The sequence below is a fragment of the Erithacus rubecula genome (genome assembly GCF_903797595.1).
Source record: "Erithacus rubecula genome assembly, chromosome: 3".
In the NCBI taxonomy this organism is placed as follows: domain Eukaryota; kingdom Metazoa; phylum Chordata; class Aves; order Passeriformes; family Muscicapidae; genus Erithacus; species Erithacus rubecula.
In genome coordinates, this window is record NC_136689.1 from 68,554,899 (window position 1) to 68,570,236 (window position 15,338).

At 38.2% G+C, this 15,338-nt stretch overlaps 1 protein-coding gene across 4 annotated transcripts in view; it reads left to right on the forward strand.

Annotated features, from left to right (window-relative positions):
- The window catches only part of PIGN (phosphatidylinositol glycan anchor biosynthesis class N), a 95,734-nt gene that overhangs the window by 35,399 nt on the left and 44,997 nt on the right, over positions 1 to 15,338 (forward strand). For all 4 annotated transcript variants that reach the window (XM_079301637.1, XM_079301638.1, XM_079301639.1 and 1 more), the window contains 4 exons: positions 1,246 to 1,286; positions 2,788 to 2,847; positions 3,942 to 4,034; positions 5,925 to 5,980. In XM_079301637.1, the coding sequence (XP_079157763.1) occupies positions 1,246 to 1,286; positions 2,788 to 2,847; positions 3,942 to 4,034; positions 5,925 to 5,980 (250 nt within the window). The remainder of the gene's footprint in view (positions 1 to 1,245; positions 1,287 to 2,787; positions 2,848 to 3,941; positions 4,035 to 5,924; positions 5,981 to 15,338) is intronic.

Below are 15,338 nucleotides of genomic sequence, written 5' to 3' on the forward strand. Positions count from 1 at the left end.
AAACCAGTGTGGGCAGCAGGTACAACCAAGATGCCTCACTCCTGGGAGGACAGCCTGGACTGGCCAGTCTGCAGGTGTGCCCCAGTCCTTAGGACTTCTGGGCTCAGTGTCCTGTGGCTCCTGGTCCCAAGCAGATGTCTTCAATTCTGCATTTTGGCATATCTGAGTAGAGTATGTGAAGATGTATAAGCTTCTGACAAACAGAGATGTTTTCTCTAGCAGAGATATAGTTTCTTCCTACCTTAGGCACAATTTGTGTGTGGATAGACAGTTTTCCAATGTTTTTCTTTGGAAAATTGTGTTTAAAAGGAAAACAGGCAATTCATTTATCTAGTAGAATTATGGGTAAGAGTGTGTTTCTAGAAATATAAGTCCATTTCCTTTTCTGGGAAGCAAAAGGAAGCAAACTTACTCCTTTTGGTGTGAGTTTAACAGAATTGATGATTAATGCTGCTAATACTTCCCCTGTGTTGCCATGGGAACTCTGTTGCTGTCTTACTACTGTGAAAGTACAAGTCTGCTCTTCAGGCTTGTGGGACCAAATAACAGTGGACCTGTACTCAGACCCCCAAAGGCAGCAGTGGTATGAACTAATTGCTGGAAATAAGTTTGGTGTATGCAATACTGCAGATGTACGAAAGAACGAACCAGAAACAAAACCTTGCTCAACTCTGTTTTTAAGTAACTCTCCACCCCCATAGAAAGCAGGCAATTTTCCCTTTATTTCCTTAGAGGCTAGTGTAGACCAGGAAAATATAATTTTCAATCAGGCTTTTGTATGATGTGCCAAAGCTTTAGGATCTAATGTTTGTACCAGTGCATTTAGCACCTTGGGTTGGCCTTTTTTACAAACTATTGAAGAGATTCTATAAATCTCCTAAATCTGAGTTTGATTCTTTTAGTTGGCACAAGAGGTAATACATCACTGTGCTGAAAAAAAGAAAAGCCTTTGCCTTTCTTCTACTGATCTAGGTCACAATTGCAGGCAGCAATTTATCCTGCTGGATAAAAGAAAATGTGAGCTGAAATGAATGCATTTTGTTGTTTCTGCCTGTTGAGTTCCATCTGTAACCCTTCTTGAGCTAGCATCTTAATGCAAAATCATAATTTTCTTTAGTATCAACACTTCACAGAAAATGGCAACAAGATATTAATTGTCAACTGAACTTGAACTGTCCTTTCAAATTTGTGTAGATTAGCTGTTCAGGTGCTCTCGTTTTTTTTTTTTTTTTTTTTTTTTTGCAGAATGGAAACTGGAGAACTTGAAGAGGCTTGATGTCAATCAGGTATCAAACATGCCTAATTTAATAGTTCATAAGTTTTCACCTTAAATTATGATTTTTATGTGATTTAAAGTAATTTACTTAATTTGAATGAATGATTGCACCATCGTGTCATTTCCCTAGAAACAGGAACCACAATAATATAATGAGGATAAGTTTAAATTGCTAGTTGATACATGACAGCTGCACACAGCTTCTCCTGAAGATGCATTATTGCACCATTTATTTATTTATCAGCTGTAGGAAGAGTGCAGTACAATATACCAGGTCCCCCAAGCTGCTGTCACTAAATCAAAACCATTTCTTGCTTTAGTGGTAAACTGTGGGTTTTTTCATCTGTGACTGTGGCCCAAATATTTTGCATTGTAGATAATTAGTACTGTAAAGGAAGAAAAGGTCATCAACTTATCCTTGGGTCCTAAATCAGTCAAGTTTTTTTTAAACTGTGGTGCTTCTTTGTCCTGCAAAATTTGATGTGAGTAACAGACTCCAAAGCTACTCAAACAAGGGTAATAATCTCACGGTAGAAGGTTCAAACTGGGAATGCCCTGGAACAACTGCTTGCAGCAAAGCTCTGATACAAAACTAGAAATTAGTTTTCCTTTTAAGGTTGGTAGGAGTTATGGCAATGTTGTTTTGAGACTGTATAGGAGAGTCTTGAGTAGTAATTTGTCCTGGATAATGGAGTTCGCAAAGACAGAGCTTTTGTCCTGCAGTACATGTGGGACTATGGGTAAAAATAGCAAATGAGACTTCTAATTATCATTACACTCCAAGTGTATTGTTCTCTACAAATAATGGTTTGGCGTCTGCTCAGTAGATCTGAGGCTGGAGCAATGTGTCTGTGTTTTCAGTGTGGTTTCTTCAGATCTGTGCTGGAAAAAACAAAGAATTTTGGTGTGTAGCTTTATATTAAAGGAAAATATAAACCTGGTAAGAGGCAGTGTTTATTATCACAAGTGGAAGGAAATGGCAACTTATTTTATGAGATGGCTTGGTGTAGATTGAAGGGCCTGAGGGTGGACTGGACATTAAAAAACTGCAGAAACTCCCTCTAAAGGAGAGAAGGTGAGTAATCCCCACTGTAGAAGCATGGGATAAACAATGTTGTGAAGAGTGGTATATCCAGTATACTGCTTAAAACTGTAAATATGGAATTAGTTCTTTGGTCATATAAGTAGTCATAAAGAATGGTATCCCTCTCTGAGTGCTGTAAAGGAGGTGCTGAATTCCTGCAAATAAATACTGAAGTGGTTATATTTGCTTTTTAAACTAAATGTATTTTTTGAAGCTTGATCAGCAGTGGAGCTTCATACTTTGAATTTAATCGTGCCATGACTACTGGAAATTTAAAAATCAAAAAACTATAGAGGAGAGTTGTATGTATAACATGGCAGTATTACATAATTATCTTTTGTAAATGCAGAGGTGTTAAAATTAAGCTGAATTTACTAGCTGTAGAGGTGGAAACTATGCTAAAATGGGAATGCTTCTGTTTGCACAGGCTGATATAGCACCACTGATGGCTTCCCTTATCGGTGTGCCTTTCCCCTTGAACTCTGTGGTAAGAAGTACAAATGTTTTTCTATGTTATAGAAATCTCTTCAGCATAGAAGAAGAGGTGTTGGGGACAAGATTGAGGTGTGTGAGGAGAAGAATTGCAGATTTGTAAAAGTGTGATAGGGTGTGAAGACTACTTGTAGATTTAATTTTATGTGTATATCTACCTTAGAGAACAAATCTGAAATCTTTTTATGTATTGTATAGGGCTTTTAATTGGAAAGGGAGCTGGTCCTGGTGTGATCTGCAGCTTTATATTCCTTGGCTATATAAAAGTTTTTTGTTACTTTGTTTTTAGGGATGATAAAATGCAATGTGGTTTGAATAACACATGATTTTGATCATGAAAGCTAAGCTTGTAAACAAGCCAGTTCCTACAATTTAGTGTTCAATTATTTCTTGATTAAACTAGTGTACTTTCTTCAGATGTTATCTTGTGCCTCTAATTGTGAACAGTGAGATGGCTTTTTCTTTTAATTCCTCTCATGTATTATTATATAGTCCAAAAGTTGCCTCATAAATATCTAATTGACAATTAGAATTTAATTAGTGTGCTGTCTCGCTGCTAGTTTCACATCTAAAACTAGTTTCACATCTAAAACACCTATTTACAGGATATTTTAAAAAATATTTCTTCTGGAGACACTACCCCAGGGATTGTCCCCCTGTCCTGCACTCACTGCTGGTTGTGTGAGGAAAGCTGCCCAGCACAGGGTGGCGTGGGAACTGCTCCCTTTCCTAAGTACTGCATTGAGTCAGGCTCAGGTGAGGCTTTGGGTGCAAGACTTTGAGGGGTATCAGAAATGGCTTCTGATTAGAGGTTGAGTTGATATTATTTTATAATATATAGTTTAGTAACAACTCTTGTTATTTGTTTTTTGCATTTCTGTAGAAGCAGAGGTATTATAAACAATCCTTGTGATGTTGCAAATCTGTGTGAGAAGAATACTTTCAAAGAAAGTATTTCATAAGTAATTTGAAGTATTCTTATTGCTTATTTGGTCAGCAATTCAGTTAAGAGAAATTCCTGTTATTTAATGTTTTGGGGGTTTTTTTTGGTTTTTTTTTTCACTTATAATATGTATTTTTCTTCCTCAGGGAACTCTGCCTCTGGAGTATCTGAACAGTAGTGCTCTTTTCAAAGCAGAGAGCATGTTTACCAATGCTGCTCAGATTCTTGAGCAATTTAAGGTACTAAACATATGGTAAAAAAGCTCAACTTATTTGAATAATAATTGTTGCTGTGAGTAAAATATGTGAGTAAAGTATGACTTATCCTATGCTTAGTGTGCTAAATTGCATGGATTAAAATTGAATGCACATTCATGTGACTGAATAGCTGTGAGACTTACGTGAAGAAGTTTGAAAGACTTTAATAAACAGGTTTGGTTGTTTTTGGTTTTGGGGTTTGTTTTTTTTTTTTGTAAGGAGAATCAGTAACTTTTTTCTTTCTTTTTTACGAAAATGGTGATGTTTATTGGTATTAATGTAAACCCACTTGCAGTATGTAGGTAGAATCTGAATGCTGGTACCAAGGAAGGGAAATAATGCTTTTGCAAAGGGGGCTGGGAGGCAAGGCCTTAAATCAGGGTCAGTACACAAACAGATCAGAAAGGTAATGGGCTCCTGTGCATTAAAGAAATTAAATTAGTGGCCTAATTAACTTTTAGCTAATGCTGTTATATCTGTTGTTTTGCTTTGCAAGTGTTCATCTCTGGCTTCTCTGTCTTGATTAATTTAATATTGGATATTACATTATGAGAGCACATGAGTGGTCCAAACAAAAAGGTTCTGTTTCACTAAGCAGTGGAGGGAGAAACTGTCCAAAATCCCAAAATCCCAGTTTTGGTGAGATATAGAAATGCTCTGAGGGAAACCATCCTCTACAGGATGAGAAGCTGGGACACAAAAGAACTGTCATCTTGTATGGAAATCCATGTCATGATAGTTAAGCAACGAACTGGATGAGATGATCTGCGTGAGATTAGCACCTTCAGCATCTTCTGTCCCTTTGTGAATGCCAGGTTCACAAAGGTGTGGTTACCAGGGTGGCAGTGTCAGCAGCAGAATCACTTTCAAAAATATGATGGAGAACTGGCATATAACAGGGAAAGTGAGTGGTGGGATTGTATGTCAAGTTTGAAGCATGCTGATATCACTGCATTTGGAAAACCTCTGCTTTAAGAATTAAGGATGACCTCAGACATTTTTCAGTTAAATAGGCATCTTGGAGATTTAAAAACCTAAATAGTTCTGCTCCTTCTTTCCTTTGAGCTTACTTTTATTCTGTTTTCTATAGTGCTAGGTTATTGTTGTTGGCTTGCTTTTAGCATTGTATTGGAATGGTCCTGCCTGAATTTCGTTTGTGTTCCTCTGCTGAAGCAGGAGGAGTGCACTGGCTTCGACATGCCAAGTGCATTTTTACTTTCCCTGTGGTGGGCTGACCTGACCACAGTTTATGCTCCCTGAAGATGGTGTTGCCTTGGATGGATAGGATGAAATGTGTGGGCTGCTATGCCCAGCTATCAGCTTTTGCAAGTAGTGTGCTTAGGAAGTTCCTGACTGTACATTATGCCAACAGTCAGACTTGGTTCAGGCAGCTGCAGGTGTTTGGGAGGACTTTGGACAAAGTGGTTCTGATGGCATCAAAACCTATTTTTGTCCATGTGCTGGTTAATTGTTTTTCAGCATTGCTTTGGCTGTGTTTGCTGCGGTGTTCTGGTGCCTGTTTGGCATAAATGGTGCTGGTTTCACTGAGGGAGGTTGTCACTGAAGTCTGGTAGCACTTCTAGCCATATCTTGCTTTATCCTGCAAACTGTGTAACTCCTTCTGAGAAAAGTACTGGCTGGACCATGGTTGATTTTATTTGCTTTAGAGCAGGTTTGAGTTTCCAGGAACTCAGAGGAGTTGTGCATACTGGAGTATAACACCCAGTGTCGTGGAAAGCATATTGGCAATGGGGCTTCATTCCTTTTCCAAAGTCTTAGGTATCTTCTATGATTTTTTGGTAGTTTAATTTCTAATACAGCTTTTAGTCTTGTTGCAACTTGCATGTAATGATTTAATGCTCTTTTATGCAGGTTAAGATGAGTCAGAAAAAGGAAACTACATTATCATTTCTATTCACACCATTCAAGTAAGTGCTTGTAAAAACTATGTATATTTTACCTGATTTTTTTTTGTCTTATCACTTACTTTGCTATTTCAGTGAGCTGCAACAACACATTTGGTCTCTTAAGTCTTTTTTTGATGGCAGTGCTTATCTGATTATGAAACTTTGCAATAGAACTCTATGCAATTAACTGCTACTTCTCACCAGAACTTTAAGATAGATTTATTTTTTTAAATCTATTCTTTACATTTAATTTTTCATTAAGGGTTATTTGTCAAAGTTTTGGTGGTGTTGGTTTTTTTTTTTTTTTTTTCAATATAGCTATATAGATTGCGTTGATTTTTATTTTTTTTCCTGTGAGTTTTTTTCAGCATTTGTTGGGAGATAAAGTACCTATAGGGTCAGGAAGTGCAATCTATTAATTTATATATATGTAAAAGTTGAATTTAGAATCATTCTTCTTTCATTTAAATTCTAATGAACAAATAAAATGCCTTGTATCTAAAAATGAACTTTACAATATTTAACATTTGTGTTGCCTAGTCTTGGTGTTTCCAGGGCTGTGAAAGAGTCTTTGTAATGATTTGTGTATCTGGGAACTCTGCTCTAGTGTATGGAACAGTTAGTGCTCCTCTCACCCTTCTGTCTTATCTAATTAAAGCTACTGTCTCCTTTTCCATTCTTTTGGAAAGGTTTTTGAAAGCTTTGCTGTGGGTGCACGTGTTAGTGTTCAGTTCTGCACACGGTTTGTGGAGTGCTCCAAAAATGCCTTGTCACCAAGAGCAGCTGTTTTCCTTTGGGAAATAGATGTTAATTAAGATGTTAATTAAGAGCTTTAAATCACAGCAGCAGTAAAAAGTACTCAAGTTGCTTCCTGACAAGTATGTTTATTGTTAAAGATGATTGCTGTCTGTCTGAACAGATAATTGCTATGTTATATTGTACCTCTAGCTCCCACAAAGGGAAAGGTTCAAGACAGTCTGAGAGACAAAAATCAGGTTGATCTTGGCACATAATGGATCCTTTATAACAAATCCTGGGTAAGAATGACAGCTACATTATCAAAGAATTTACTGATCTCTATGAAATAAAATTCCCATATGGAAAGGATGGCCAGTCCTCTTTCATAAATGACTATTAGTTTCATTTCACAGCTCTTTCACTTTAACCTTTCCTTGAGAAATAAGACTGATTCTATAAAATAGGGTGTGCTTTTCTTAATGCTTTATATATCTTTAAAGGAACAAAGTATTACCTATTGCTTTATGGATTGCTGTCTTTGCTGTTTTATGATATGATGGATTGTTTGAAGTGGAAATGCCAGAGACATTTATCACTTGGAAAATGCAACTAAAACTTGGTATAAACTTATTGTTACTTTGGTATGGCCCGCTACAAAAACAAGCTTATTTTCTTTAGATACTTTTCAATTTTTTCTGAATTAAATTTTGGATTAGTAGTTGCTCCAGGAAAGGGTTTCATTTCAGACCAAAATAATTCCTTGGATATGTGAATGTCATGGATGGAGTGATGCACTTTGCTTACCAGAGAGAAGTAATAACTATTTCACAATGTTTGATAGTAAATGTGACAGTGGTTAGTATGAGTCAGTGGCAAGGTACACTTGACTCTCTACTGTGTAGAGGAAGGGTCAGAAAAAGCTGTCATGAAGACCTTCCTATTGAGTTGTGAGATTTGGAAAAAAAAACCTTATATTCTAACCTCCTTCTCAGAGGGAGTTTAGGTGCAGCTGGGTCCAGGCTTAGTCCCAGACTTGGTCAGTGGTTTGTGTCTAAAGGATTATACATGGGCAAACAAAACTTTGTGTAAGTTAGCCAAGATTCTAAGTTTGGCATGCTGCTAATCCCTTGCCAAGGGTCTGTTGTGGCAAGGAATCTGTCAGCCTTGAGCAGCTAGTGGGGGTGAAGGAGATAGGGAATCCACTACCACCGTGATTTGCCTTACAGGAATGTTGAGTGGGTGAAGACTTTGTTGCTTCAAGATGTTTATTCATTCTAGGAAAGCAGAAAACTACTCATATCATGGATGGTCACACACTAATGTAGATACCCACACTGTGCTGGGGGTAGTTTGGCCAGATTCTGATAAGTTTTCACAGCTCTCCTTGACTTGAAAAACTTGGCTCATGTCTGGGAAGCTACCACGGGGTCTTGTCCAACCTCTTAGTAATAGCTGGCATGAAGTGGTTGAACAGAAATTTACTTTAAATAGATGAGTAACTTCCTAGTAGTGCAATGTGCAGGAACCAAAGGAAGACCAAAGGTAGTTTTAGGCATGACTTGTCTACAGATGCATTCCCTCTTTCACATGCAGATGACTGTATGTGTGTGCAGTGAAAACAAGCCTGAACTTCAGCTGCAGGTACCTGATCTGATGCATTAGTATAAAGGATATCACATCTGTATTTCACACAAATTATGCTTGAATCTGAATGAGAGGGAAAGGCATGCATTCCCTTCTGCTGTCTGTACGGAGATGCTTTTTTGGTGGTAGATGAAAGGGTGGAGAAAGGGTATGGTTATTTTTTCAGGAGGAGTTAAAAATGCCAAGGTGAGGATACCTGTCTCCTGTCCAGAGCAAGAGAAGTCTTGGTGTGCTGTGCTATGTTTCAGAGTAATTGGTATTTGTATGGAGGTTGTTTCTGCCTAGCTGTGTGCTATTGGGGTTTGTCAGCCCAGGTTTAATGTCACGTTTGACCCCTGATGTACTAACCTATGGTTGGCCTTACCTGCTGCTGTGTTTTCGCACTACTGTCACAGTTCTGTGTTTTTGCACTACTGTCCTTTTCATTCAGACACAAATTACTTTTTCCACCTCTGTTCATTTTCAGTTGTTATACAAAGGAGTTATAGTCTTTAAATCCTTCTGGTGCCTGAAGTGTGTAACTTGAAGCTCAGAAAGTATGTGCTCTAGCATATAATGCTTTTTTTCTTCATAGTTTATTGGAGGTTAGTGAAGTGTAATCTGTTAAGTGCTTTGGGATTATAAAATTATATAGAATATTTAAAATTTTTTTTTGTGACTATTACAGCTTTTGTTATTTCAGCAACTTGGTGATCTGAAAATGAACAAAGATAGCTCTACAACCAGAGTTTCTTAAATTATTTAAAGATGTAGCTGGATCAAGTCTTTGTAATAGAAATGCAGATATGAGCTCCAGAAGAAATCTGAGTCTAGAATTTCAGATTGAGACACTCTAATTTTAGAGGTGCAATTACTAATGACCATGTAGTTTTCAGAGTAGGGGAGAATCTATATCTATATTCACAAGCAATGTGCTCTGTAGAAATTGCAACTTAACAGAAACTTAACCTGAACTCATTTTTCAGTCAGAAATAGCATTAAAAGGTTTGTTTTGGTATTCTGAGGGAAAAATCCTGTTTTCTAGTTTGTTTTTTCAGGTGTTTTATTACTGACTGGGAAGAAAACTGTTAATGACCTTTCGCTGCAATGACTCATCAACTAGTGTGTGAGTTGTATGTGGAATATATTGCACCAAAAGCATTAAGCTAGCACACACATATATATGGATAAAGTAAGCCTATTTTTAAAGTGTTGGCAACAGAGGAAGAATATTGAGTTGATATAAAGCTTCTGATTTCCACAGGGAGTCTCATCCCTAACAGAAGTGTGGCTGGCACAGTGGACAGGAAATGAAGGAGGCCAGTAGATATGTGCCCTTTCCTACTTGGATCTAAATTGCATCTCTGTCTGAAATCCATCTGTCAGGTGTATAATGATGAGAAGGAGGATGCAGCTGATCATTGTGTTATGTGATAGAAACTTCAGTAGTGTCTGCTTGACCAGGCTTGAGGCATTACAGTTTGGATATCTCTATCTATTAATAAGGATGTGTCTGGCTGCCAGTAATGCCATTTCTGCTTTATCAAAGTGCCTTCATCAAGGAACAAATCTGGGTAAAAGTATATCTTGAGGCTACTTGTGAAACTGAGAATAAATCTCAGAAACTCAGCTCCAAGTGTTTGGTTCTGCCAGTCAAGGTGTGGTATCCCTTGCTGATATTGAATATTTACCTGCAGTTCCAGTTGGATATATGAAAAGTTATTATCTGAAATTTGTTTCCTTCCTACTTCCTTTTTTTTCCCAACTACAAAAGACATTTTTTCAGAAACCATTTGCTTAGCAAAAATGGAGGTTTTTCTTAGAATTCTGAGAAGAAAAGCACAATGCTTTGACCTTTATGTGTAGGAAAAGGAGGTGCCAAGATACCAGATGCTTTGAAAGGAGTGAGAGGACAAATCTGAAGACTGCTGACAGAGGAAAACTGATGTCCAAGATAGTTCACTGTCTTAGCTTTCTGACCATTTGATGTACCTTAGGGCAACTGCCAAGCTGGCACAGCTCAAAGATAACTGTGCCAAGGGGCCAGATGCTACTATTGCAAAATCATTCTCCAAGTTGGCATCTCTGGCCTGTGGAAGGAATCCTGCAAGAAGTATCAGAAGGGACACTGTGGTGTGGTGAGTAAATGGTGTATCAGTGTTGCCCTAAAATCTGCATAACCAATAAGTGGCATTTCATTGTCCCAACAGGTACAAGAGATTTAAGATAATAAATTACACAAAAGCACAGGAGTCCTTTTGCACAGTCCTGGTGTATGAAGTGCTTTCAGGGATGGCTGTGCTTCCAGCTGTTCAGGTTCTGGTGCCTCACAGTAAGGTGGCAGGAGCAATAGTTTAAGAACCACCATACAGAAACTCCAGGAGATGAACAGTTGAAGTATGATCAGTACTTGCTTACCACTAACTGTGTTTTATTTTATTGAATGCCTTTAGTTTTTATCAGTAATGGTTGGGGTTTTTAAACAGGAAATAGAGACTTGACTTTAAATAAGATTCTTGGGCTATCTTCTCATATATGAAAAATTCCATACTACCTTATGCTGCATTTTTAAAATTAACCTAATTGTCTGAATACTACATATTAATCATACCAAGTTATTATTTTTGTGTGCATAATCAAGTTATAACTTGCATATTTATATAGACAGTCACTGCATTTTTAATGGGCAGTGTACAGCTAGTAAATAAAAATGTACTTCTCACCATATGATAATAACTTCCTTTGCTCTATCCTCTAGTATGAATTTAGAGAACTCCCTTACACATTTGTATGGATTTGGTGCAAAGAAGTATCAACCATGTAGAGACTGAGTCTTTCCACATAATTGTACATTATGTATTTTGTCAGTGATAGAAAAGAAAATAGTGTATAGAGTATATTTGAAGATTACAGAAACTTCAAAAAACTGCCATGTGCACAAATACCTCTCTTTTCTTCCTTTCTCTAGTGACTGGAGATATAGTACTACATTGTTCCCTCTGCCTGATGGCTTTTCAAAACTTAAATAATAGATATTCCCATAAAATTGACATTTGGATCAAAGTGAAGCAAGTGATTTCTTTTCCACCATTGAACAAGGCAGGGTTCCTTAAGATGTCAGTACATCTTTTGAAACATACTGTTCTTGTTTTGTTTAAATAAATTTCATTTTTTGAAATAACTGGTAATACATAATTGATAATGCTTGCAAGAGCAAACAATAAGCATTGAATGCCAAGAGGAAAGGGTGAAAATATTGCAGTAGAGAGGGATAGTCTAATAGTGATTATTCTCCCTGCATGTTTGTTGGAATACTTTGTCTTCAGAGGGCCTTTTATTTAGCAGAAGCACTGATTTATCTATAAAGAGATTTCAGCCCCTTCATCCTGTGGTCAAGAATGAAAGACTAGCAGCTTCTATCAATTCCAAGTGAACCCTGGAAAGGCAGCCAGCCCTTTCTTTTCTCCACTTTGTCCCCATTGTGTTATCAGGTGTGAATCTAGGCTTAAGGCTGCTGCTGGGTCTGCTGGTACAAGCTGGCAGTGTGGGCACCTTTAGCCTGCTGGTGTCAGGTGGCAGACTGACAGCCCTGTCCCCTCCACCCTTGGCTTTAAGAACATATATATATATATATCAAAAAACAGAACTGCGGTGCTGGGGAGACAAAGTGCTCAGATGAAAATAGTGCTTTGTATTATATTTTTACAAAAAGCCCTCCTGATTAAGTAGTAAAGGTATTATCTGTTTAGGGGGAAATCAATGCCTGTTCTTCAGCCAAAATGCTTCTCTCTCACTGAATGGGCCATGTCTGAAGCACACTGCTGCTCAGGGAGGATGCAATCCTCTTAGAATGCAGCTCTTGAGTTTCAGCAGTGTGCTTGGAGCATTTTTGCATGAGAAGCTCACTGGCAGCGGCTTCTGTGCAGGAGGACTGGGTGTAATTGGATTTACTATCAAGTAGGAAGTAGGTAAGGTCTCTAGAAGGAGCTAAAAGCCTGGTGTATAAGGTAAAATATCACGAGATTAATGTATGTTTCTCTATTTCCTTGTATCATAAATCCATTTGGCCTTTTCATGAAACTTGTGGGGCTTTGTGCAGTGAGAGTGAGGGAAGATTTACAGCAGGTGGTGGTAGGGGAGGGACAGAGAATGCTCTGCTCTGGGGCCTGGGGGAAGGGACAGAGTACAGGGCTCTTTCTGGATCTCAGTAAGGCCCAATAACAAATAGCTTAATAAGATGGCTGTTTTCATAATATAAAAGGAATGGATGAATACAGGTAGCAAGTAAATCATCTGTCCCTTCAGAGGCTGGGTACCCTGTGTTTGTGGAGCTTTGGTGCCACGCACATGCTGGATATGGAGACATTCCCTTGTTTGGTCAATCAAGCTGCTGTATAATTTTTCTCTCAAGAAATCAACTCTGATAATTTCTGCTGTCAGACAGAAAGGAGGCTCACATGAGAACTCCTTGCTGCTCTTACATACATGAGGACAGGCAGGCAGTGTAATCCCTGTTACAGAGTGGGAATTGCCTGCAGGCTCCTCTGTTCCTACAGGCTGACTGGGTCTGTCCCGTGGCCAAGGTGTTTGGGCACCACAGGCCTGGGCCTGCTGAGGGTATGTGGATCATTGACTCCTTGATGTGCAATGGTCTCCTGGTCAGAATCAGTGTGGGTGGTCTCCCAGACATGTTTTGGTGGCCATGGGGTCCTGCTGGTAAGTACTGGCACAGCACAAGCTGCCTGATCTGGATGCAGCTGCTTGAAAAATGGTCACAAGGGTTTAGGATGGGGACATGTAGGATTGTGGAGCAGAAGAGGAGCTGAGGTATAAGACTACATAGCCAAAACACTGGAGATATGTAGATCAAGCTTATTGTCATATGTCAATGACTTATGTATGATTTGAATGATATGTATCTTGCAGAGGTGAGGACTTGCAGCATTGGCAGGGTGTTATTTTGTGGAGTCAGCACATATTGGACCCCTGTAGTACTAAAATATAAGATACTTTAAAAATGGTGCCTTTCTTTTCCTTCAAGGATCTTCTGCCTTCCTTGAAAAGCAGTTTACCTTTCCAAGGATATGGCATCACATCCTGCTATGGCTTTCTGGACAAACCCTCTGCCCTTGGAAGATCCCTGCATCCAGCTTCTCAGTTCTCCTTAAGGGGTCCAGAGGGACAGTGTTGGAGTGTGGCCTCCTCCCTTCTGGCCTCTGGTTCTCTGAAACTTTTGCCATAGTAGTTTACATGCAAAATATGCTGTGTGCAGCCCAGTTACCTTAATTGCTTCTCTGTTCAGTGAATTGGCAGCTGGCAGTTTAGTTGTCAGCTCCTTTTTCTCTCATCTTTGTTATCTAAAGGATTTACATAAATATCCTAAGGCACTATGCTGTTGAATATGCTACATCAGGGATTCTGATTTGTGAATATTAAAGGCTATTTTAATTCCTTGGGTCTCGACAGTCTGGGGTTAGAGCATTAGCAGTCAGACCATTTCCTGCGGGTTCACTGATGTCCTGCTGTCCTTCTCTGCATGTTTGTGAATCTGCAGAAGCCCATCAGTACATCTATGCTTCTGTATTCATCAATGTGTCAGTAAATATACTTTTTGTTACCTTTGGTCTGTGGAAGTGTGTCCTCCATTCATTTCATTATGCTTTAAAGAACAAAAACCTCAGAACTTAAAAACAGGAGCTCTCATTGACCTTTTTAATCCTTTTCTTTCTTTTGGAGTGCAAACAGTGCTTTTAAATGCTTCTTAAAAGGAAAAGGATAACTGAGTTGTGAAGATAACTTACTACAACTAGACTATCTGACTGAAAATGTAACACAGTAGTCAGAAAATCCAGAAATGGAAAAACCCACTCAAAATGTAGGCACTAAAAAACTGAAAGTCCTGGCAGTGGAACATCAGGAGCAAAGAGATTAGATTAAGTTGGGACAGGGAATATTGTGGGTTCTGGGCTTCATGAAACTGTAATAAACCCTTATGCGTAGGTTCATGTAGAGCACATTTTTTTTTAAAAAAAGCATAACTTTACTATACTGAAACTATGGCTATAATTTTTTAATTTGAAATCAACATGATTATGAAAATGAAGCTTTTTAGGACTTGCCTCTTTTAGCAGCTTACCTGAAAATATTTTAGTAAACAAGTAAAATTAAGGCTGTCTAAACAGATTAAACTATTTGGTGGGTAACTCAGTGATCTTTAACCTTTGAAGCTTATTTTTTTAATCAAAACTAAAATGTATGCAAAGGGTTGTCTCTTTATCTCATAGTATGTGCTTTCAGTTTCTTTGGCAGATACTGTAAAACAGTTCTTTCTTTTGAAAAGGCCCATCTAAAGAAGTAGAATTGAATGCATTTTGAAAATGGAAAAAAATTGGCTCCTAGCCATTAAAATTCATGTAACTAGGTAATTTGGTGAGGTCCATAGAACTGTAATAGCTTTCTTTTTCCTGCTCATTGCCCAGGTAACATCATGTACTCTGTATTGCACAGCAAGGAAATATCATAGTTCCAGACTTTGATTTTTGAAATACTTACGTGGTCAATTTTTTCACATTTTGTTGAATGAACTAAAGTTTTTGCATCACTTGCCATTCATTGTCTTTGTGATTGTTCTCTGCTGTTTTTTCTTATGCATTTTGTTCTTTGCACAGTACTTTAAAAAGTAAATAGGAAACAAGAAACAGAAGAATGATCAAGTTAATTTAACAATTCTAGGTTCATTTAACAATTCTGGGTTTGTGATTGCACTGTCATCAATATTAAGTCTCTGCATTCATAGGTTGCTCACTGGAGTGAATTTGTTGTAGAACAGAACTAAGTGTGCCATCATGTTTGTCACATGAATAGTGTTGAATGCAGAAAGATCTGTGTCTCTACTTTCCCATTACCCACCTGATGCTTTCTCAGGTACCATCCTGTTGTGCACTGGGAATGCTTCAAGGCAGTTCTCATGGGAGATTGCCTTTTTAAAGCCTGTAGCTGCCCTGGCTCAGTTGCTTTT